The sequence below is a fragment of the Myxocyprinus asiaticus genome, chromosome 19, assembly GCF_019703515.2.
Source record: "Myxocyprinus asiaticus isolate MX2 ecotype Aquarium Trade chromosome 19, UBuf_Myxa_2, whole genome shotgun sequence".
Classification (NCBI taxonomy): Eukaryota; Metazoa; Chordata; class Actinopteri; order Cypriniformes; family Catostomidae; genus Myxocyprinus; species Myxocyprinus asiaticus.
The window spans coordinates 38,780,736-38,806,574 of record NC_059362.1 but is presented as its reverse complement, the minus strand read 5'-3'; the positions used below and the strand labels follow the sequence as shown (position 1 = coordinate 38,806,574).

Genomic DNA, 25,839 nt, shown 5'->3' with positions numbered 1-25,839 from the left:
ATTCTTAAAGGTGGGGAATAGTAATAATAGTATGTCCAAACGTTATGTCTAATACATACACATCAAATCAAATAAAACATTTGATTATATCAACAAATTAGTGTTCCAGCTGTAATTTTATATAAATATTTACCGTACAACTACAAAAAAACCTCCATATTATTTGTGTTATTTATTTTGTTTTAACCAGTTAACAATAGCCAAATACTACAATCAATCTAAATACATATATATACCCTACTATATAAATATATTATATATTATAATTCCGTTGTATAATATCCAATCAGTGAGCATAACCGCAGACGGTTGCGTAAACAATGCTGTCACGTGAGAGCCGCTGATTTCCTGTTTTCGTTTACACAAGCAGAGCTCAATTATACATTAACAGACACACGCGAAACAAGTTCGGTTTTATAATGGCTTTACTCGTTATAATATGCTTTATTGGTAATATTTACGTGCAAGTTTCCGCTGCGCCGATTAATAATGACTTGAAACACCTGCAAAAACCATGTAAGTGTTGTGTACGTTCTGGATCAGCTGTTACAGGTGCTTAATATCTCATTTTTAAAGCCGGATATTTTTGCATAGGTCTGTCGCACCGAGACTCTTTGCATGCGTTTGCATTTTCTGTTCCTTTATTGATGGTTATACCAGACATGCCTTGCCTTGCCATTTAATTTCATTGTTGCCTACAGTAGGCAAAAGAGTTCACAGTTTATTATCCTGTTTGCATTTGATCTTTTTCCTGGGCCTGTTTTGCCCAGATTGCAGGATTTTCATTTGGGAGAACCTAAATGCTTTTATGGGTTCAAAAAAACAGCCTGATACTAAACTGGATATTTCCCACCCAAAATGGGCTAAAATTGAGTAAATTAATTTACTTTCTGTAAAGTGCATGCCTACTTTGTGATAAAACTGAAATAGGATGAAAGCTTCAGTGTCTGTCTGTTGTTTTTTTATAATGTCAAATGACTTTACCGGGGCCTCCAGACAGTAAGTAAAGTTAAGGGGAGTATTTTATATGTTTGTGGAATTGTTTTATACTCAAGCATTTAACATTCCAGGTAAATTCTGGCATATCTCAGACCTGCACTTGGATCCAACCTATCATGTCACAGAGGACCACACCAAAGTGTGTTTTTCCTCCAAGGGTTTTCCAGCATTGGACCCAGGAGTGTTTGGAGATTTCCTATGTGATTCTCCATACCAGCTTATTCTCTCAGCGTTCAGTTATATGAAACAAGCAGACCTGCAGCCTGAGTTCATTATCTGGACAGGGTACGAGAAAAACATACAGTACACACTCAGAGAGATTTTAATATCTAAATTATTAACTCACAAATACAGCTGTTCTGTGTAATCACATTTTTTCTGTTGCTTTTTAAAGGATTAGTTCACCCAAAAATGGAAATTCTGTCATCATTTATTCACCCTTGTGTCGTTCCAAAACCGTATGACTTTCTTTCTTCTGTGGAACACAAAAGAAGATGTTAGGCAGAATGTGAGAGACTGACAACCTCTGTTACAGTTTGTGAGGCTGTCAGTCGTTCATTCTGCCTAACATCTACTTTTGTGTTCCACAGAAAAAAGGAAGTCATACTGGTTACTTAGGAACAACATGAGGATGATTGGGTGAACTATCTCCAAGTTTGGCATCAGTAGTTCAACTGGGCTATTACATTAAGATTAAGATGGCAGATTACTGAATTTGGTAACAAACATAATATTGTTTACACCATTCTTTAATATTTTTTTCTCACTGCAGAGACAGCCCTCCCCATGTCCCTAAAGAAGAGCTGTCCACTGACGTAGTGATCAGTGTTATTTCCAATATGACTCACACCATACGTCAGTTCTTCCCACAACTGCCAGTTTACCCTGCCCTGGGCAACCACGACTACTGGCCACAGGTATTTCAAATCTAAGACAAAGGCAACACACAGCTCAGGGGTTAAAGGGCAGATGTAGGCTGTTTGGAATGGAATAGTAGCATTACTACTTACTCCAGAGTATACACAAACTGGAGGTATTGTGCAACAGTAAACATTTCAAAAAGTACTATGTTATATTGTTGTCACATGATCTTATTACATTTCCCAATATAATAAAATATGCTAAATGATTTTTTTGGGTGGCATCCAGTCATCTAAAAAATGTAATTTCGCATATTTGATTATATTGGCAAATGAATGAGTTGTAAACGTGTCTTTTAAAGGTATACAGAAGTACACCCAAAAATTAAAATTCTGTCATAATTTACTCAGCCTTATGTTGTTCCACACCTGCATGTTCTTCTGAGAAACACAAAAGGTGGTGTTTGGCAGAATGTTAGCGTCAGTCACCATTCACTTTCATTACATCTTTTTTCAGTACCATGAAAGAAAATGGTGACTGGGTTAAGAATATGAGATAAGATGTTAAAATCTATGTCTAATATTACCTCTGGTTCAATTGTGGGAATGCAAATGGTCCAGTCAAGTGCATTGCATTGTGGGATACAGCATTTTTCCTTGCCTGCTCTGTCAAATACTGGTCATTTTTGCAAATGTCCTAGGTCAGTCAGGTTTATGATGCCATGGATACTGAATATTTGCGTACTGTGGACCATATGCATACCGCAGTGCACCAAGTTATATGATAGTATGCTGTTTTGAACATTGCCTTCTGCTGTATTGTCACTTTATTTTTGGATGTATTTTAAAACTTTTTAGGATCAGTTACCCACATCAGCAAATCTGATTTATGATGCTGTAGCCAAACTTTGGTCGCCATGGTTAAACCCAGCAGCTGTAGCTACGTTGCAAAAAGGTAACTGCTATTAAGAAAGGCATACTACTACATATGTGAACATTTTAATAATTTGGTTGTATACAAAGATAAATCATTTAACTACAAAATTACTTTATGTCCCCCAGTGTTAAACAAAATGCTTTAAACAAGAGATTAAAATGTTGCTTAGATATTTTATGAATTTCTAGACTGTTTACTTATCATATTCTGCATTATAAAATGGATAGTTCAGGTCCTGGATGCTGATTGGTCAATAAAGAGTTCCAGCTGTGCTAAAATACACAACACAAGGTTATAGTAACCTTGCATCTATAGATGTCTACTATGGACAGTAGTAGACATCTATAGAATTATTATTTTGTTGCAGAGTCAGGGATTATACCTTCATGAATAGGGATTGCACTTAACAAATTTGCTTAAATAATATTTTCATAAAAATCTGTATCATTAATAGGCTTGGGATCAATGCCCTTTTCATGCATCGATAATATGAAGATTTTCCCGATGATTATTGATGTATATATGGATTTTTTTCCAGATATTAATAGGGCTGCTCGTTGCATAATACGTATTTTCTTTTCAACATTTTTTCTCAACACAACTTTTGTGAGTTGCAGGGTAAATTAAAGGGGGTCACACACCGGACGCATCTGGTAGATGACATGGCACGTTCTAAAATTATTTACAGATATTTTCTACAAAGGTATGCACACACCGCCAACGCTAAGCATCAAAGCTCTGCAGTGCCACAGAGCACAACTTTGTCAAAAGACAAAGATGATTTAGTCTAGCCATCGCTGGATGATATATTATATATATATATATATTTCATATAGCCTACACAATGTATTTTCAGTTACAAGTATGTCTCTTTGTGGTTTGACAGCTTGAATGAAAGACTTCTTCAAGGCTGCATACAGAGAAATTGCATAATAAACGTTACCGTTTCTAACTGTTCTGTTTGCGCAGTTACACTAGTTTCATACACTGACCTGCAAACTCATCAACGTCAATTTGTTCATTCTTGAAATACAAAAACCTTCGTAACTTTGGACTGCCTTCTGCTTCGTTGCAGCTCGTCCACTGTGTGTGATACCGGTGCTTTTCCTACCCGCGACCCGGCTTCTTGTGATCTCCCAACGCTATTACGCCACACTAATAAACAGAAGGCCAATTGAGTGAATTGGAAAACATGCAAATTAGGCTTCTAATTTAAATGTTGGTCAATTTTAATATATTGATGCCTCAAAAATATATCTGTAAAATAATGTGCAGATCAATAGTCAATATATTGATACATTATGGCATCCATAATCATTACGATTTTTTATCATGTAACAATTTTGTAAAAGCAGGCAAAGATGTTGCAGCCAATAATCAACAGTCTACTAATTGACTCATTCAACCCCTACCATAGGCCATAAGGCCTACAGAAAATTTGTATACCGTGCACAGTATAGATACTACGTACTGCAGCAATCGTAAGAGTAGTATTGTATATGCTATTCCTAACGTAGCTTATACACTGATCAGCCACAACATTAAAACCACTGACAGGTGGAGTGAATAACCATGATTTTATCATTACAATGGCACCTGTCAAGGGTTGGGATATATTAGGCAGCAAGTGAACAGTCAGTTCTTGAATTTCATGTGTTGGAAGCAGGAAAAATGGGCAAGCGTAAGGATCTGAGCGATTTTGACTAGGGCCAAATTGTGATGGCTAGATGACTGGGTCAGAACATCTCCAAAACGGCAGGTCTTGTGGGGTGTTCCCGGTATGCAGTGGTTGGTACATGCCAAAAGTGGTTCAAGGAAGGACAACCGGTGAACCGGCGACAGGGTCATGGGCGCCCAAGGCTCATTTATTCGCATGGGGAGCGAAAGCTAGCCCGTCTGGTCTGATTCCACAGAAGAGTTACTGTAGCACAAATTGCTGAAAAACTTAATGCTGGCCATGATATAAAGGTGTCAGAACACATAGTACATCGCAGCTTGCTGCGTATGGGGCTGAGTAGCCACAGACCAGTCAGAGTACCCATGCTGACACCTGCCCACCGACAAAAGCGCCTACAATGGGCATGTGAGCATCAGAACTGGACCATGAAGCAATGGAAGAAGGTGGTCTGGTCTGATGAATCACGTTTTCTTTTAGATCATGTCGACTGCCTGGTGTGTGTGTCATTTACCTGATGAAATGATGGCAGCAGGATGCACAATGGGAAGAAAGCAGGCCGGCGGAGGCAGTGTGATGATCTGGGCAATGTTCTGCTGGAAACCTTGGGTCCTGGCATTCATGTGGATGTTACTTTGACATGTAACAAGTCTGATCCATGGAGGCCCCACCTCGCAACTTACAGGACTTAAAGGATCTGCTGCTAACGTCTTGGTGCCAGATACCACAGGACACCTTTAGAGGTCTTGTGGAGTCCATACCTCGAGGAGTTAGAGCTGTTTTGGTGGCACGAGGGAGACCTACACAATATTAGGCAGGTGGTTTTAATGTTGTGGCTTATCAATGTATACTATGTACTGCAGCAATAGATGGAGTAGTATGGTGTATGCAATTCCAAGCATAGCTTATATACTATATACTACATCAATAATAATATTATGGTATACTGTGTGTTATTCAGAACATAGCCTATATACTGTATACTCTTGTATCTTATTGCTTGATTAAATTGTTTTTATTCAATTAGCTAATGTTTTTGTCTGCGTGAAGGTGGCTTTTACTCCCTTGTGATCAAACCTGGCCTTCGTCTTGTGAGTCTTAATACAAATCTGTACTATAGTCCTAATGAAGTGACTGTGAACATGAGTGACCCTGCCGGGCAGTTCCAGTGGCTGCAGGAAACGCTGGACTTATCAAGACAGAACATGGAGAACGTGAGTGTATTGAGTCTGCAAATTACTAGAGCTGACAGGCATTTTAATATTAGAAAGAGCCCTGTGGACTGATCATATGGGACCATTTAATATCGGACTGTAAATTAACAGATGAATAGTGGAGCCTCCATGTCAGTGGTGTCAGCACAGTGTAGGTGACTGCTTACATTAATTTAACTCTCTTTTTTTCCTCCGAGGTCTATGTAATTGCTCACGTCCCGATCGGCTACCTGCCTTATGCTAAAAATACAACAGCCATTCGAGAAAGCCATAATGAGCAGCTTGTGAAGATATTTCGCAACTACAGCGACATCATTCAGGGTCAATTCTATGGTCACACTCATCGAGACAGTATAATGGTTCTTCTGAATCATCAAGGTAACAAAACTCAAAACTGATGCAGTGTTTACACTTTTTGGGGAAATCATTATGCAGATGGATTACTTATACTGTAGTTGCTTCTGCTGGGGTAGGAGAAATTATTTTAACAAAAATATTACACACCACATTTAAAAGTATGATTCATCACCCTAAGTATTGGATTACCTGCAAATCACCTGTTCACAGTAGCTTGGCAGTGGGACTGCAACCCAAGACCTGCTTTAATTTTGCATATCCAGTGAACATTTCCAATCAACTTTTAGTGTATTCATTTAAAAATGCCACAAAGCCCTGTTTCCCCTTGCCACAAGTTTGCATTTTGTCATAGCTACTATAAATTCTGATTCATGTACTATTGATACATTTATTCAAGGTGAACCAGTGAACTCCATATTTGTCACACCAGCTGTCACACCTATCAAAAGTGTATTTGAACCATATTCAAACAATCCAGGCCTCCGTGCGTATCTGTACAACCCACAGGATTATGGTTTACTGGTAAGTCTCCACCTATACTAGCAAATAGCAGCACGCTGCTTTGATTTATTACTAGTATATTTTCTAGCAAATTATACTAGCACAATTTGAGTTTAAACAATGTGTCTTTTTAAGAACTGCATGTCATGGTAGTTAATTGAGTGGTTTGAAGCTGAATATCTTGACCTACAGGGGAAGTTCACACAGAAATGAAAATTCTGTTATCGTTTATACCCCTTCATGTCATTCCAAAGCTTTATGTCTTTATTTCTTCTGCAGAACACAATAGTAGAAATTTCAGATAATGTCCTAGTTGTTTTATTCCATGCAATGGGAATAAATGGTGACTGGAGATATCAACGGTCAAAAAGAATGCTAAATATCAATAAAAGTATCATAACAGTGGTCTACTCGACTTGTGCTTTATATTCCAAGTCATCTGAAGCCAAACAGTTTATGTGAGGAACAGACCCAAATGTTGGTCATTATTCACTAAAAATCTTGACATCTGCCCTAGCTCTACTTGGCATGTCTATGAGACTAGTGCTGTGTCCTCGAATGTAGCCAAAATAATGCAAGTTCTTTCATGAAAGCATTTAGTTTAATTGTGATCCATTGTGAATGAACTTCTCTAGGCACCATTTATTTCCATTACATCTGAAAAAAGGACCACAACATTCTCCAAAGTTTATCCTTTTGTGTTTCACAGAAGAAATAATGTCAAAAGGGTTTGGAATGACATGAGGGTGAGTAAATGATGACAGGATTTGTATTTTTGGGTGAACTATCCCTTTAATTCCAATAGATGAGAAAATTGGCTTTTGGTAAAAGGTCATCACTGCACCACCACTGTTTCTCTTCACAAAGCAATTCCTGCTTCTGAATGATTAATGATGGTGTCAGTTCTAATTACACGGTGTGTTTTAATCAAGGTGCTAGCTTGAATCGTGGCTCTTTCCTTGCATCCCTTCTAATAAACTCACTTTTTCTTTGTCTCCGAAGGATATTTGGCAGTTCTATTTAAATCTCACAGAAGCAAACCTGGAAAAAAGATCAGAGTGGAAGTTGGAATACATTATGACTGAGGCTTTTGATATCGGCGACATTCAGCCCCATAACTTGCATGAACTTGCACTTAGGCTAGAGCAGCCACAGAGCAAAGCCTTTGAGAAGTATTTTAACCATTTTATGGTGAGCTACGACTTAACTGCAGCATGTGAGGGGGAATGCAAAACGGTTCAGGTGTGTGCCGTGCACTTTTTAGATCGAGAGGCCTACTCGCGGTGTATTGCGAATGCAGGCAGACGGACAGAGTGGGCTGATGTTACAGTTCTGGAGTAGATTCTTCATTTTACTGTTTTTGCATTTGATCAAGCTTTAAAAGGGTGTTTTTAAACTATTTATTGCTTAAAGGAAATCAGTGAACTTTTTCTATTTTGAAGAATAATAATACACATGTGAATTAGGGATGCACCGATCTGATACCTGGATCCTGACGTTTTTAAACGGATCGGGTATCGGTCGGACGAGCCCGATCCAGATCCGATACTGTGTGTTAGTCATGTTTGTTACTGTCAAGCTCAAAAGAATTACATAAAAGAACCATTAAAACACAATTAAAGTAGTTCATATGACTCGTGCATTTTATTCAAAGCCACTTGAAGACGTGCGATAGCTCTGTGAATCACAAAAGGCTGTTTAATAAGTAAATATATAAAATGCATGCGCAGCTCCAGCACGTTATTGAATGGCGCTGCTCTGTTTACACATTCGCGACTATTTTTAGCCTTCACGCGGTGCGCAATATTTGAGCGCTACTCGCGAATAACATCTCAGATGTAGATGCTCAATAGTTTGGTTCACTTATATGCATTTAGAATGGCACTGGAGGTGCTTTTTTTACCAGAATTTGAATAAGAAGCTAATTAAACTACTGTGAACTTTCCTACAAACAGACACATACAAGACTTCCTGGAGAGTTCAGAATGTCAAAATAAAAGCGTGAGGGTTTTAAAGTTAAAGGTGTCACGGAGAGACTCACGGAGGCAGAGATATGAACTCAGTAGCAGGGTTTATTGAACAGATGATTGAAACAGTTATATAAACATTGTGAGTAAATCCAGTTGAGCAGAGTGGCAAACAGCAGGTGAGTAATATCCAGACGGGGTATAGACATGATGAACAGATAACTCACAACAGTCTTATGATACTTGCAGGCAATAATGTAGACACAGGTATGTTTGACATAGTAGAAAGGTCTGGAGTCTCAGAGATACTATCGATGAGAAAAGACAAGTGTGTGTGTGAAAGCGGGGTATATATGCAGTCCTTGATTAGCCACTAATGATATGCATGTGCGTGTAATCAGAACTCCGGGGAGAGTGTGCACTGACAGCAGTGAGGAAGAGAGAGAGAGAGAGAGACCGGTGGATCCGTGACAAAAGGTGCACGATTGAGATATATTACTATATATTACTATTATAATATAATATTATTATTATTATTATTATCATCATTTGTTTACAAATTATAATAATATTTAAGTTGAATGGGTTCCAAAAAAATAACTGTGTTTGAAAAGTGAGCTGATATCTTACAACTAAATTGAACAAAAAAGAGATCTGAATCCTTTAAAGTCCAGATATAAGTTGAATTTTTTTTGCAAAAAAAAAAAAAAACGGCTTCTTTTCTACTGATGATTTATACTGGAATTACTGTTAATTTTTCTGCTACATTATCCAGTATACTAGTTAACAAAGTTGTTCTTAATAAGCTACACATTTATATTGAAATAATGTGTAGTTAGAGGTTTGTGTTTCTTTACCTATAAAAGAGTACACACAATTAGTTCCACACAATAATGTAAAGATATTCTAAACTGATTATGCAAAAAAACAACACTGGTATCAGATCGGGATCAGTATCGGCCGATACTGAGATTTCTGGTATTGGAATCGGATCGGAAGAGAAAAAGTGGTATCGGTGCATCCCTAGTGTGAATCTCACGAAAACATGTCCAATTCACAACAAAATCTAAAGAAAAGAAATAGAAATTATATATTTTATTAAAAAAAATAAGTGTATATCAGGACCATTAAGATTGTTTGTGCATTGAGAAATAATTTTAATGACAATTAAGCTCATTTCCCCCCAAATCTGGACGCTTTTTTGTAATTCTCATTATTCCTAACAGTGATTCTCATTAGATTCTTATTAATTTAATACAGTAATTTTTCACTATTACAGGAAAGCCATTATTTGTTTTATTTAAATCAGCATAAGGCAGCAACAAAAACTACTATGATGTATAAATACTTTATAATTTTATGTTTTTCATTACTGAGATAATCATGATCTTTTTTTCAATAAAATAACGAGAGCGAGGGGCGAGTAGATGTGCTTAATTGTCATGGGATTATTTGATCATAATGCAAAAATTCATAAATATAAATTGTATTTTCTTTAAGCAAATTTTATTAATTTTTATTTTAGGGTGAACTATGACCCAGACATGTTCTTGACAGTTTTCAAGAGATTCACTGACAGAAACTGTTACTTTATTCAATGCACATTACAAACTTTGATTTCTTTAAATAACTCTAATGCATTTTTTATACTTAATTGTATCTGAAGTTACACATTATAATACATCAAATATTCTATTTTTTTTTTAATCAAACCTGTTTTTCATAGTTACAAATCATTTGCTGCTAAAAATGACAAATTACAATTCTTTGATTTAACTGGCCAGTTATCTGTGTGGCTGAATGCAGTCCAAAACTAACTTGCACAATAAAATCATAATTAAGTTGACAGCTGTTGCAAGATAGTTCTTGTTTTTGTACTTTTTTATTTCTAAGTCTTTCTAATCCTCCAGAATGTAAATATCAAGAATTTACAGTGGCAAGAAAAAGTATGTGATCCTTTTTGAATTAGCTGGTTTTCTGTATTAATTGGTCATGAAATGTGATCTCATCTTAATCAAAGTCAGAAGTATAGACAAACACAATGTGCTTAAGCTAACAACACACAAACAATTATGATCTTTCATGCCTTTATTGAACAAATCCCATTAAACATACACAGTGCTGTGGAAAAGTTTGTGAAAATTAAGTGAATTTAATAACTGGTCGATCCTCATTTGGCTGCAATAAACTCAGCCAAGCATTTCTGCTAGCTGCGGATCAGACCTACACAGCATTCAGATGGAATTTTAGACCATTCTTCCTTACAGAACTGCTTCAGCTCAGCCATATTCTTAGGATGTCTTGTGTGAACGGCTCTCTTGAGGTCACTCCACAGCATCTTTACTGGGTTATGGTCTGACTGGGCCACTCCAAAAGGTGGATTTTCTCAAGGTGGTCTTTGGCAAACTTTAAGCGTGCAGCAATGTTTTTGTTAGAAAGCAGCGGCTTTCTTCGTGGTGTCCTGCCATGGACCCCATGCCTGTTCAATGTTTTTCGTATAGTAGACTCATGAACAGAGATACTAACCAGTTCCAAATCTTTAGCTGTCACTCTAGGGTTCTTCTTCTTTTTTTAATTTTTTTTACCTCATTGAGCATTCTGCAGTGTGCCCTTTGAGTCATCTTGCCTGGACGGCCACTTCTAGGGAGAGTTGCCACAGTACTAAATCATCTCCATTTATAGACCATTTGTCTAACTGTGGACTGATGAATATCTAAACTCTTCAAGATAACTTTGTAACCATTTCCAGTTTTTACAAAGCAACAATTTGATCGTAGGTCTTTTGAGATCTCTTTTTTTACGAGGCAGGGTCCACATCAGCAGATGCTTCTTGAGAATATCAAAATCAAAATATTTGAGTGATTTTTATAAGTCAAAGTACCTCTAACCAATACCTCCAATCTTGTTTCATTAATTGGATGCCAGGTTTGCCAACTCCTGGCTTTAATTAACTTTTGCTGATGTCATTAGCATAGGGGTTCATATACTTTTTCCAATCTACACTGTGAATGTTTGAATGATGTGTTCAATATGTACAAGAACAATAGAATAATTTGTGTGGTATTAGTTAAAACAGATTGTTTTTGTTCATTATTTTAATTTAGATGAAGGTCAAACCAGATTTTAAGACAAATTTATACATAAATGCAGGTAATTCCAAAGGGTTCACATACTTTTTCTTGCCACTGTAGTTTTGCTTTCAAGGTGTTTTACCTGCAGTGTGATGTAATCTGTCATTTTCACAACATTTCACTAGCTATAAGAGTGGTCACCTGTTGATCGTGTTGAAGATAAAGCCAAATAAAAAAATTGCTCCATATCACACTATTAGGATGTAGAACATGGGTCCCACTTTATATTAGGTGTCTTTAACTACTATATACTATTACAAAATTCTCGCAAGATTCACATTTGCTGCTACTGAGGTTGAGGTACGGCTAGGTTAAGGTGTAGGGATAGGGTTTAGGATAAGGGTTGGGGTAGGGTTAGGGTTAGGTTTAGGGTTAGGGGTAAGGCTAATTGTGTAACTACAGATGTAATTAAACAACAAATATGTACATAATAAATACATAGTATCACATGCTTAATTACTTTGTCTTTAAAGACACCTAATATAAAGTGGGTCCAAATGGAACTAGAGAGAGGTGGCAGATCACCTCTGTCTATGCATCCCACTCAGGCCCCATACACACTCATATCCCAAACTGAGGTCTTATGAAGTGTTCACTAGTTCATTTGTCTTTACCTCCTCCATTTGTGATCATTGCCATTCAAGTGCTACATTGGCTTTGATGACCAACAATGGCATATAGAAGGATTGTGGAGCCAGAATAAAGAGTTATAAAAAGTTGACACAGAGATAAAGGGAGCACCAAGGTCTGCCAGGTTGCTTTAACGTCTGGCTGAGATGCTCTAATGAACATTCATCAGTGGTCTGCCAATCGTGTTCCTCCAATTTCACCATAGAGACTCATCTGTAACAGGAACGGGTCAATATTTGCCCTGCCACACTGGCGGCGCTCAAAGAGGGATCTCTTTTTTCAGTACGGGACACACAAGGCTGTGCCGTGGTGGGCCAAAGTTGACAGGCAAATAAATCTTGCAGATCTTTGTCACCTTTCTTGTTTTAGTGAGTAGAAGACATTGTCTGTCTGACTGCTCAGTATCCCACTTATTACAAGACTTACAAGACAAATAAATACATAAATGGACATGTAATATTGATTTGACTTGTTTGGACTTTTATTAGCTTACTAAAGTTTGCAGAGTGATATGAGAAATAGGAATCGCAAGATGACTCCTTGATATATTCCTTGACACACATTTTCAAATCTCTTTTAACTGCCTTTGTGTCTTTTGTTGTACCAGTATTAGAAACCCCAGAGTCTAATCATAATAAATTACTCACTGGCAAATTAGCTAGTTATTGCCGTCACATATATTCAGCTCGGCTGGCAGTTCCGTGTCTACTTCAAAAGTTAAAGAGCTGTAACAGGATTGGTCAATGTAGAGACAGGCATGGGTCAACACAGCACTGATTACAGGGCCTCATTATGCTTGGGCAAACCCTCATCAGAGCCTGTTCGGTCTTCAAACCATTGCTTTGATGGGACTGCACTATTTAAGCTGTGGATTACTGTCATGATTGTGTATCCATGGCAGCCCCCAGGGAACTGGAATTCATGGAATATGCTGGTTAATTTTATAAACTGAGGTAGTGGCGGAGCGAACATTTTTTGAAAAGCGGCGATTACAAAGCAGTTCAGTGTAGAAATTATTCATGAGCTCTTGACCCGATGTTTTCATATACCTAAGCTCTATAACCCACTGTGTTTCATCTATTACAAGGGTTTTCAACGGTGTGTTCAAAGGATGCCATGGGGTGCTAAGAGCAATTTAGTAGAGAGGGGGGCATTTATATATATACATTACAAATGGGGGGCATTTATAAGCCATAATAATCAAATCTGTCATCAAGTTCTTCTTTGCATTAAAATGTTTATCTAGACTTGGAGTATATCAGTTACTTCTCAATTAATTGGGTTGGTATGCATTTATACCACAGTTCATCTGATTCTGAAGTCTAGCGACACATCTGATGTTTCTGGTTTAGCAGCATCAAGTACACAGGTGGAGACACAACCTTGGTTAATACACCTGTATGGCTCTGTAGATGGATACGGCTCAATGGACCAAGCAGCGTGAGCGCAAAGCTCTTAAAGCTCAAGCTCTTAAATTCGCAGCTTTGCGAGAATCAGTGAGAAGCAAAGGACGAGAAGTGGAAACCATACTAGTTAAGGGTTGAGTCAGGTACAAGATTTTTATGAAAATAGTATTTATTTGCTGCCATAGACGTAGATTTAGGTAGGGATGGTATGGACATGTCCCTACCAACTTTTAGAAAATCAGAATTGTCCCCACCAACATTTAGGCAATTTTACCACAAACTTTAAATTTATACTGTTTTATTTTTTTATTTTAATGACTATTAAAGTATCTCTGTATCATAATTCATGTTTAAATTATTGTCTCAGCTTCTGGAGCAGGGCAGAAATGGTGTTGTCACGTGGCACCTGTTAATTTTCTCAATTATGTTCAGGATGCACCAATCACAGTTGTTTTTCAAATGCTGCATAAAGATTTTCTGGAGAAAAAAAAATGTTTTGTGTACAAATGTCTTCTGTCTTTTAAAAATAGAAAACATCCTGAGGAGTGAGGGGGGTTGGAAAGTAGAAAGTGGGGGAAAATGTAAATTATCCCCATAATTTATTATTATTATTATTATTATTATTATTATTATTATATTATCCATTGGTATTACAGGCACTTCTCTCACTTGGTTTAAATGTTATCTCTCTGGTCGCACTCAGTTCGTTAAATTGAAAAATGTTTGTTCACAGTGCTCTCCAGTTACTACTGGAGTTCCACAGGGATCAGTCTTAGGCCCTTTATTATTTATAAACTATCTCCTACCTCTCGGTTATATTTTTAGGAAATTTGGAATCCACTTTAACTGCTATGCTGTTGACACCCAGCTCTATATGTCCACCAAGCCAAATTCTTCTCTTCTACCGTTTTCCCTTCATAACGGTCTACTTGAAATACAATCATGGTTTTCTTGTAATTTCCTCAAACTCAGTAGTAATAAAACTGAGGTAAATCTTGTAGGTACTAAGCATAATCTTGTCAATTCAAAAAGTTTTGCTCTGACCATTGACAATTCCACTGTCCTTCCCTGTTTCAAAGTTAAGAGTCTGGGTGTCATTCTGGATAGCACTCTTTCTTTTGAAGCACATGTAAATAATATTACCCGGGACTGCTTACTTCCACTTGCGCACAATAAATTGTCTTCGTTCATCTCTTTCAACTCACAGCACTGTCACTCTTGTACATGCTCTGGTCACGTCCCGTTTGGATTATTGTAATTCCCTTCTATTTAGTAAATTTAAGTATAAATTACAGCTGGTACAAAACTCAGCTGCACGGATTATTTCACAAACCTCTGACTCTGTCCATATAACTCCTATTCTTCAACAACTTCACTGGCTTCCTGTTTAAATTTCGTATCGAATACAAGATTCTGTTACTGACTTTTAAGGCTCTTCATAGCCTAGCACCTTCCTATCTTCTAGATCTTCTTCATATATATTCTCCTACCTGTACTCTTAGATCCTGCTCCTCTCTCTCTCTTGTGATACCTTCGGTTCGTCTAACTTCTTTGGGGTTCAGATCCTTTAGCAGTGCTGCTCCACGACTCTGGAACTCTTTACCGCCAGATATCCGTAATTGTGATTGTCTTTACACTTTCAGGTCTCTCCTCAAAACCCACCTTTTTAAATTGGCTTACTACAAATAACCTTTATTTATGAATGTATTCATTTTTATGATTATGCATATTTGTATTTGTGATTTTAGATTTGTATCTTTTATGTTCTTATTGTAAACTTGATTATGTATGTAAAGTGTCCTTGAGAGTCTTGAAAGGCGCTTATAAATAAAATGTATTATTATTATTAATTTGTCTATCTTGAGATGTCATTTTGCAAATGTAACTTGTTAATTTACCCTACATTTTGTTTAGGTTTCCATTTGTTTAATGGCGTATAATACATTTTACAGAATGTCACTTTATGTTCCTTGGATATTGTGTTTTCAATGTAGATCTACTAGAAAACAGTTGAATTTGATTTTGACAGATTAATTTTAGGTTTATCGCATTGCATATCATCGTCATGTAATCTGTCATGAAACAAAAAAACAAAACAAAAAAAATTCAACAAATAAAACTGTGACGAGGAGGAGGGCATGGCCGGGCCGTGATGGAGCATGGCCAGCACTGAATCAGCTGATCAGCAGGAGAGCGAGATAAGGGGCAGCCAGAGACGCTGGTTCGAGAGAGAGAGACGCACGCGGTCGCGTTTTGTGTGTGTGTCCCCTTATGTTTCATGTGGTTAAGTTTATGTTGACCATTAAACTTTATGTTGACTGTTCAGCCGGTTCCCGCCTCCTCCTTGCCCAACCTTTCCTTGTTACAAAAACAAACAAACAAACAGATCAGGATAATATTTAATGTGCTGGGGCAGAGAAATAGGAAATATGACCTGTTATGTATGAGGAACTAATTTTATTTTGCCTATGTGACCAGACTGACGTTCTTGCATTTTCTTAAAACCAACATTTTGAATATTATCCTCCTTGTAATGTTCCTACCAAATTTCATTCCAAACCCGCACCCTTGTTTGCTGCAATCTGTTGCAGAATTGCTACAACCAAAAATAATCTGAATATTACAGATTTAGCCTGCATCCCAATTCACATCTTATGTGCTAAAAGTATGTTTCTGTGATGAGAAAGTCCATCATTGTGAGTGTAGTATAGAGAGTGTAGTGCACCAGTATTGGGACATAGTTCAACAACATATATGTGTAAATTTTTGTCACAGACACCTTTGTTGCTACTGACATTTCCATATAAGCTTTAGCATAGATCTAAATTAATTTATTTAAAATGAATTAGCCTATTACCTAACTTTAGGTGTGTTCATTTTAAAAAATTGCTATGGCAATTTGAGCCTCATTTTCCTCAGCATTTTACATTCATCCAGCAACCTTTTGCATACTATTTTTTTTTTTTTTTTTAACATGCTATCATTTGAGACTAACTATATCTTACCATGAATGCTATTTAGGATAGGTAGTATGTGAACTGGGATGCAGAGTCAGTATGAGATTGCCAGTGTTAGTGTATGGATTAAGTCTTTCATTTCAGTTCATTTTTACTTAAATGTCAAAATCTTTGTTCAGACAATTAGTTTCAGTGAAAGAGTTTCTTTTTTTAGTCATATCTCAAGTGTTCCCAGAAGTCCTCATGTGCTTTTTTTGTAGGCAAATACATTTTGTTTTTGATGAAGTTTTATTTGTCAACATTTTCTTCCCTACAAAATATGATTGATTTACAAACACTTTGCAAATGTAAAAAGAATTTGTTCAGACATCTCTAATCAGCATCCATTATGACTGGTGTGCCATCAAATCCTGTTTAAGAGATGGGAGAATTCTCTTAAGGAAAGCCAGCAAGATTTATGTCCTGTTCTTATCATGTACTGCTGTTCTGTTAGCTGATAATTAAACCTGCCAGAAGAACCTTTTCATTCTCAAAACCAGTCAGATTTTAACAGCAGCGTGAGATTAAAACAGGACAGAGATCTAGAACATGTTCTCTTGAGGTCATCCACTTCTGAAAATCTTGCAGTATTTTTTTAAGTCAAGCCATATGTTCTTGCATATTTCACCAATATAATTTCAAAAATGGGAAAAGAACATCTTTTTATGGCGGATTTACTGAGGTATGTTAAACGTCATCATCATATAGTTCCAAACTGCTGCTTCAATCAGAATTTTACACTATATGTTCAATAAAATGCAAATGTGCTAAGCTGCCAAGAGAGATATGGGCTGATTTGACCTCACACTTCTATCCAAATATCCACTACTGCAGTTTGCTCGAACAAAGTCAATAGTTGAAGTAAATTGAAATATAGAAAGTCTAGATTGCATTCAATTTGGACTGCATGAAATGCTAAAATACAGTAAAGGGGCATCACTGCAGCATGTTTATTGAGTCCCACAGACTATACCAACCCCTTGACCTAACCCTAGCAAAATTACAAAATTAACCATGATTTTACTACAGTAACCATAGTATCACCATGGTATTTTGTGGTAAAATCATAGTAACCACAAAATGTAACATGGTTACTATATTAACACCATATTACTGTAGTAATACCATGGTTAGTTGCATTTAAGCTACACCACAAAAAAAACATGGTTGCTAATATATTACTATAGTAAAACCATGGTTAATTTTACCCAGATCAAACCTTTCTCTCAACTCACCGATCTTCACCGTGACCAAATCACTGTGAGGAAATCAACCTTTATATTTATTTTTATTTATTATTGTAAGTAGTATTAAAGGAAATATTAAGAATGGGGACATGAAACAGGGTGGGGAAAAGTGTGACCAAAGGCATAATTGAACCCAGGTCATCCTCATGAAAAAAACACATCCACACCATCGTTACACCCCTCACCTCTTCAACAATAGGGGTGCCGTTTGTCTTAAATTTGTGTGTTTCTACTAGACTATTAGAGTTCAAATAGCCATGCTGTGTGGGAGGTGCTATTTACACCTAGTTCTAATAGCCATCCCTTAATTATTTATCCCTCTATTTAATGACACTGGATTTAGAAATTACAATTTTCACTCGCCAACATTTAAATGTGATTGTTTAATTCCAGGGTATATAGTCATCATTTACTCACCCTCTTGTCGTTCCAAACTCAAGCTTTTATTATATGGAAAAGAGAAGCTTGGACGTTCTGCTGAAAGTATCTCCTTTTGTGTTCGATGGAAGAAAAAGGCATAGGTTTTGAATGACAGTGTGAGTAAATGATGACAGCTTTTTGTTATATTTGGGTGAACTATCCCTTTAAATTATGGTATGAGAATGTGACTTGCTGCATTTTTTTGTTGTGCACACTCGGCAGAGAATGCTATAATCCACTTCTCCTTCCCTTTTCAAGTTATTTGCTCTTTTGTCAGGTATAATGCAGAAGTTTGCACTCAGAATCTGTCTACTTAGTTAACATGATTTAAAGATTTGATCCCAGTTCAGTTACTGTTAAAACCCAAAACATACATCCGGGAAATAATTATTTTCTGTTTGAGAACTGCGGAACAGTAAATGTAACTTCCCTGTCTGGCATGCATTGTTTCAGCAAACCATGAGCTTGTGCTTTTAAAAGATAATGCAAAAATGTATCCATCTGTTCTAAGTCTTGCTTACTGCGCTAGTCTGCTCAATACATGGCCCCTGTACAATAACAGCACCTCTTATACTCATGGCTCTTAAGGAGATTTGAGTGCTCTTAAGAATGCATTGCTTGCCAACATCAGAATAAGCTGGCAATGTTGTGTTGTTTCTTGAGTCATACTGAGTTTTAATTACATTTAGACATTGACTTGGTGGACTTAAGAGAATTGGACACTAATGTGAATAAAGAATTTTACAGTAATTGTCCTAAACCCTTTAAGATGAATTAATTGTTCATTATAATGGTAGAGGTGTTTAAAGAGGATCATGTAAAATAAATTTTTACAAAATTTAAAAAAACAATTTTTATTAATTATGTAGTGAAACCTTGTGATGTTTTGCCCATTTAACTGTACTGAATTTTTTATATTTACTTTTATTTCTGGTGGAATTGTGATACAAGTACTGAACTTTTTTAAAAGAAAATCGTGCTTGGTCATGCAAAACTTACTACCATGATGCTCAGCTGTTCTGGGTGGTTGTAAAAGCATTGCTATGTGGTTGCTAAGGGGTTCTAAGTGGTTGCTAGCTTGTTGCTATTTGGTTGATGGGGTGTTCTGAGTAGTTACTTACTAATACAAGTCAAAAGAGCCCAACACAAAGTCTTTATGATATTCTGATCCCTAGACATGGTTCGTTCTTCAATGCAAGTCTATGGGATTTTTTTATGTTTTATCATCCACCAGGCAAAAAGCATAAGTCTGATTGCTTATAAAAATAAAAGCATACCACTCCTGAACAAGCCACGTGATTTTGGGTATCACTGGTGTTGGTAGCACGAATGGTAAGGGGTGAGTAACATACAGTTTGATACTTAGTGTTAGGGGTTTGCATAACAATGCTTTGCATAACAAGCTCCATATGATGGGAAATGAGCCAGGCACAAACACATTTTGGGAAAAGCCTTAATGATTAAAAATTAGAGTTGGCAGAAGAGTGAGGGAGACTGACTTCAATGACGACAGGAAGCAGGGGAGCACCAGCACCACCAGAGTGGCATTTCATGAGCCCAAATGAACAGCTGCCTTTATTAATCCATATGAAGGAAGCAGTAGGGTTTCAAACTTTATTAAATCCTTAGCTAATTGTTCTCCCATGTCTTTTTGAGGTGAGATGAGCCAGTATTTGCAATCAATGGCCTTCCACTTAGGGTGTAACATCATTGTCAGATGATGCCAAAGGTATTGAAAGACTTTTGATTGCAAAAAAAAATGGAACACAACAAAGCTTATATTTGACCTTGAGAGATCCTGCCCAGACAACTAAATCCAGTGTGCAACAAAGAAAGGCTTAACAAAAGTGAAATTATTTTGATGTCTCCAACCATCAAAACAGTGAAGACAGCACCTTACCAATGTGATTTGAATGCTTTACCATCACCCCATGCTGTGTGAATATGTTCATTATTTTAGATATAAGTGCTGAACTTGGTAACAAATCGCATGCATTTGAAACATCACTTCCATCAGCTGTTTCTGTGTAGTTAAAAAATAAAAATAAAAAATGGTTCCATTTGGGATGATATTTCACTTAAAAAAAAATATAAAAAAAATCAGACACTTCATAGCTGAGTGCATAGTGTATTCTGTAAGTGTATAGTGTATAGTGCGTCATTTGGGACACAGCTAGTGTGGGAACATCACATACAGCTCTCATAAGACTTTAGGTAACCAGGAAATTACCTTCTAGAAATGACCAGAACCCCTTTACCAAGGGGAAGCCTACAAGGTTAGCAAAACAAAGCGTTATAAGATTGGCTTACAAGACTCACATGATCCCCTTGACCACTATGCTCTCTCCTATGGTAAAGCCGTGGAGGTTGATGGAGGTATAAAATAATCTCTGGTATGGTTGCCGAAGTTGAAAATTATGTATCTACAGATGGTCAGAACTTCATGCAGCCACTCCATGGCTCCACAGCTTTATGTCCAAGTCTGTGATATGCCACTGTTTTTACACAAACACACAAAAAGTAGCCCAATATTATTATGAGTTTAAGGATCGGTTCTCTGATTATGTGTTTAAATCATATGGACTTCAAAGGTTCAAAACATCCGAAATAATAATAATAAACAAATACAATTTGTTATGTTTGACAGGTTTGTTATATATCTGCAGAGATGCAAGGCTTACCCCTGAGGGCATGACGTTTCTGATCACAGCAGAGCTCTGAGTCACAATGCTGGTCTATTCCACATGGTCAGATCTGCACTCACCCATGTCACCTTCTCCACAGGTGATTTAGAATTGAAGGTTATGACACTTTTACACTGATATGAAGAGGCAGTTTGATTCATTGCACTCTGACCTATTTTGTTACTGTCTCACCCTTGCCAGAGACTGCAATCCCTACCAGTAAGTCACAAAGAATAGCACGTATGTACCCTTTAAATAAAGTATGATGGCATTATTATAGAGTATATGCCTTGTTTATTACTGCAAAGTCATTTTTAGACGGACTGTTCTACACCTTCACTTTGACCCAGTGTCTCATGTGTTCAAATTACTGTATACATGAAGAGATTCATTTTGAGTTTTATTATGTTTTATTGTTTATTGTCAACAGTTATACAGGAATATAGTTATACAGTTATATCGGCTGATACTGTATATTGGAAAGGCCTATTTGTTTTCCTCACATTTAGTACATGTAAAAGCAATATTGTATCACAATACTGCCATCATCTGGTAAAGTAGACCTAAAACAATCAAGCAAAATTTTTTCCAGTCTATTCTTTTGTATCAAATTTATTCAATGGCTGTGGATAAGAAGGATACTCAGATTTACCATAGCATGTTCTATACTATAGCATGTTCTCATTGCTTTGAAAAACTGGATTCCTTGACAAAGATTAACTACCATGTATGTTGGAGGGCTGTGCACCATTCAGTGTGGAACTGAGAATGCCTTTTTAAATTCCAATTCAGTAGGTGGTAAAAAGGATTCGTAATTGCAATTTGAATTTTAATGTAAGTAGAAATAAAAAAAGTGAAAATTCATATAACTGCTGTACAGTAAGTGTTGTTTTTAACAATACATTTGATTTTGTGGAGAAAAAATACATTCTACAAATGGCATTATTTGAAAAATAGGCATAATTAGTCAGAATGTATTATACATCTAGGTTTGCTTTGGAAGAATGACATTTCTGTTTTGTACTTGCTTTTTTTGACATCGATCTCAAATTTCTGTTTTGTACTTGCTTTTTTTGACATCGATCTCAAACCCTCACCAGTCAAGAACAACCATAACAACAACAACAGCAAACAATTGCGGTAAGTCATGGCATCCGCTCATGTTATTTCTTCCTGCATTGCATGCCACATGTTTACTATAGCTTCTTCCATCAGCAGTGAGGGATTCACATGTGATAAATATAAGGAATTAGTCAGGCTGACGGAGAAGGTTAATGATTTAGAGACACGCATCTGAACACTAGTGGAGGTCAGTGAGAAAGAGAAGCCTGTAGATACTGTTTCAGATGCAGGTAAAACAGTGAGCAACACACACACTTTGGCTCCAGCTCTAGAGCCCCCGCAGCAGGGCGTTTGGGTGACGTCTCAGTGGCATACTCACTCAGTAAAGTGACATCACTCTCCCGTTCTTTTTAGGGTTTCCAATCGATTCTCCCCACTCAGTGATGCACCCACTGAGAATCATGTTGAAAGAGCCTTAATAATTGGTGATTCTATTGTAAGGAACGTGGAAATAGACACTCCAGCCACCACTGTTAAATGCATTTCCGGGGCTCAAGCGTCTGACATCATATCAAATTTACAAGTGCTGGTTAATGCTAAACGTAGATTTCCTAAAATTGTTATTCATGTTGGCACTATCGATGTTTGGCTTCGCCTGTTGGAGGTCACTAAAGGTAATGTTAAAGAGGTGTGTGAACTTGCAAAAATTATGTCAGACTCTGTAATATGCTCTGGCCCCTTCCCTGCTTGTTGTGGTGATGAGGTTTATAGTAGATTAGTGTCACTGAATGGCTGGATGTCTGATTGGTGGTTCTTCCACCTCAGAAATATTGCTAAGTTACGACACATGCTCTCTGTTGCTGATGCCAAAAAACGAATTCATGCGTTCATGACCTCAATACTAGATTATTGTAATGCCTTACTAAGAGGATGTCCAGCAAGTTCAGTAAATCAACTTCAATTGGTTCAAAATGCAGCTGCCAGAGTGCTGACTAAAACCAAGAAATATGATCATATTAGCCCCATTTTATCGTCATTAAATTGGCTACCTGTTAAATTTCGTATTAATTTTTACATTTTGTTAATTACATACAAAATTTTTCAATGGTCTAGCTCCACGGTGATTATGTGACCTTCTGACACGCTATATTCCATTACGTTCATTACGATCACAAAATTCTGGCTCGTTAATAGTTCCTAGAATATCAAAATCCACAAAAAGAGGTAGATCCTTGTCCTATTTGGCTCCTAAGCTATGGAATAGTCTCCCTAACACTGTTAGGGACACAGACACACTCATTCAGTTTAAGTCTAGACTAAAGAGTAAAGAATCTATTTAGCCAGGCATGCACCTAATTTATCCATCAACTCACAATTAGGCTGCTTTAGTTTGGTGTGCCGGAACCAGAAACACCTATCATGATCTATATCTCTGCATAAAATGTAATGACATCTACGCTAATATTATTCTATTTGTTTCTATGTCTCAATTCATATCCCGAGGTTACCAGTGCCTGCCAGATCCAGCTCTGTTCCTGCTTGGTGTCGGACCCCACTACTAAGTGACTCTGATTGATGATGACTAAATGCAGCCGGTGCTAGCCAGAAATCACTTTTGTCTTTTATGATGGACTGATGGACATAATCTACACTTGTGTAATGTATGTGTAATGTATGTGTAGCTTATGTGTATCTTATGTGTATTTTCTCAGGCATTTGTTGAGTCTAAATAAATGCACAACTTACAATAATTCCGTAGACACCCGAATGACAATAGTCATATCATACTTTTCATGTGTTACACTTGCTATAGTTTACTTCAATGCTGTTTCTTTGTCAAATAGCAATGTCAAACATAAATCAAGTCAATAACTGAAACATCAGCACCACCTTGAATAATAAATAACGTGTATATTATGTATATGCATTTGCATATAAAATACTGATAATTCACCATTGTTGTTAGTTCATTGTTGCACAAAAAGTCAATATGATATAGTACTCATTTCTCTTGTAATACACAGAGAAATGGATATCCTGTGATAGAAAACTTAAATAGATATGTAATAATTATAAAAAATATCATTTAAGGATAGCAAAAAAAAATAAATATATAAAAATAAAACAGACACTCTGGAAACCCTATACACTTTTGGCACTTAATAATAATTATTTTTTTTGGCAGTTTTTTGTGTCATACTATTTATAAGAGATAGATTGAGGAATACTATAGAGCTTTGGGCACAACTCCAAAAAATGGATGAGGTACAGGGGGTGGAATGAGGTTCCGTGTCTCTAAAGACCCGAGGTATGCGTTTAAGGGTTAAAGCTGCCAAAAATCTAAATGGTGAAATGACATGGTCCACTCATAATGTACAGAGTTGGGCTTTAAGCCATTGTTTTGATGCCCTTTGGATGATCAAATTCAGGAGAATTCACCCATATTAATGTCCTGCTGAAGGAAGATATTACCATAAAAAAACCTCCACCATAACGACCATGCTAGATAAAAGCTTCTAAGAGCATTTTTTAAATTAGATGCATGCCTTGTACTTTGAGATAAACATTGCATAATACCAGAAACGTATGCCTCAACCAATCTCTTTGAAATATTACACTTTAACTAAACCTAAAATTACCCCTTTTGACTTGTTTTAAAATGAGATAACCCTTAATAAACCTCATCAACTCATTGCAAAGATAGGCAAAATAGCCGCAAACCCATTTTAAGTGACAGCTGCCCTTTTGCAACAAAGTTAATTTCAAATGCAAGCAGTTCCATTCATTTGATTTCCTCCACATCTCCCAGAGTGCTGAATGTAATTATCATCCCTCCATCTAGTTTCCCCAGGGAGCCCTTCCCCCTCCACACTTTGTGACCATCCCTTGGCCCGACCTGAACATGTGACATTATCCCCACTGTACTGTCTGTCTGTTCCAGCTCACCAGCTCTTAGCCAGCTGTATGACTTTCATAATCTCCACACAATGTCTGATCCAGCGTCAGTCACAACTGACCATCGTTAAAGGGATAGTTCACCCAAAAATTTAAATTCTGTCATCATACAATTTCATTGTATGGAAAAAAGATGAATGGTGACTGAGAATGACATATATAGTTGTCTCTGCATATTAAGCTGGAAGAGGAGAAAGTTCTTTAACATTGAAAAAAATGACACACTTCAGCTTTTAAATAATAAATGTGTATACTTTTGTAATTATGTACAGAGGTAAGAACCTTAAGGAGACATACTTAATTTGCAATCATATTTTAAAAATAATTAATCAGCCTTGTTAATGAGATTTTTATTATGAAACACTGTCACAGGTTAAAATTCAGTCCACTTGGAATAAAAAGAGGCTGCATCACCACAGATGGTCCTTGAGAGCTTTGATTGTACTCAGTTAAGTACTTTGTGTACTGGTGTGTGTGCATGCTTTTGTGTGACCATATATGCATACAGTATACGTGCCCTCAGTTGTGTGCGCATTTCAATTTAGCATGTGTTTGTATTCATGTATTTTAGACCAACTGAGAGCTTTGCAAGTCTAAATCAGTGTTTAGTCATGGATAGCCTATAGACTTTTGTTTGTGAATGTGCAATTTACTCTCCAGAGGGCATATGATCCTTTTCACAGGTTTGGCTGCAGTTAGTGCAACCTGTGCACTACCGCCTGTGACTGCATTCATTTATCCTTTGGGAGAATGCATAAAAACAAATACCTTCTTAGCCTGATACATCTTATTTGAATA

The 25,839-nt window shown here is 36.9% G+C and overlaps 1 protein-coding gene across 2 annotated transcripts; it reads left to right on the top strand.

Annotated features, from left to right (window-relative positions):
* The first annotated feature begins 333 nt into the window (after positions 1-333).
* Positions 334-10,356, top strand: LOC127410051 (acid sphingomyelinase-like phosphodiesterase 3a). 2 transcript variants are annotated; one of them, XM_051645063.1, is made up of 8 exons: positions 334-516; positions 1,071-1,284; positions 1,772-1,916; positions 2,718-2,814; positions 5,522-5,685; positions 5,883-6,063; positions 6,440-6,564; positions 7,546-10,356. In XM_051645063.1, the coding sequence occupies exons 1-8, from the start codon at positions 420-422 to the stop codon at positions 7,882-7,884; spliced, it is 1,362 nt and encodes a 453-aa protein (XP_051501023.1). In that variant the 5' UTR covers positions 334-419; the 3' UTR covers positions 7,885-10,356. The 2 variants fall into 2 exon arrangements, with proteins under 2 accessions (XP_051501023.1, XP_051501024.1); XM_051645064.1 differs by lacking the exon at positions 1,071-1,284 and having other exon boundaries at positions 373-516.
* Positions 10,357-25,839: the final 15,483 nt, after the last annotated feature.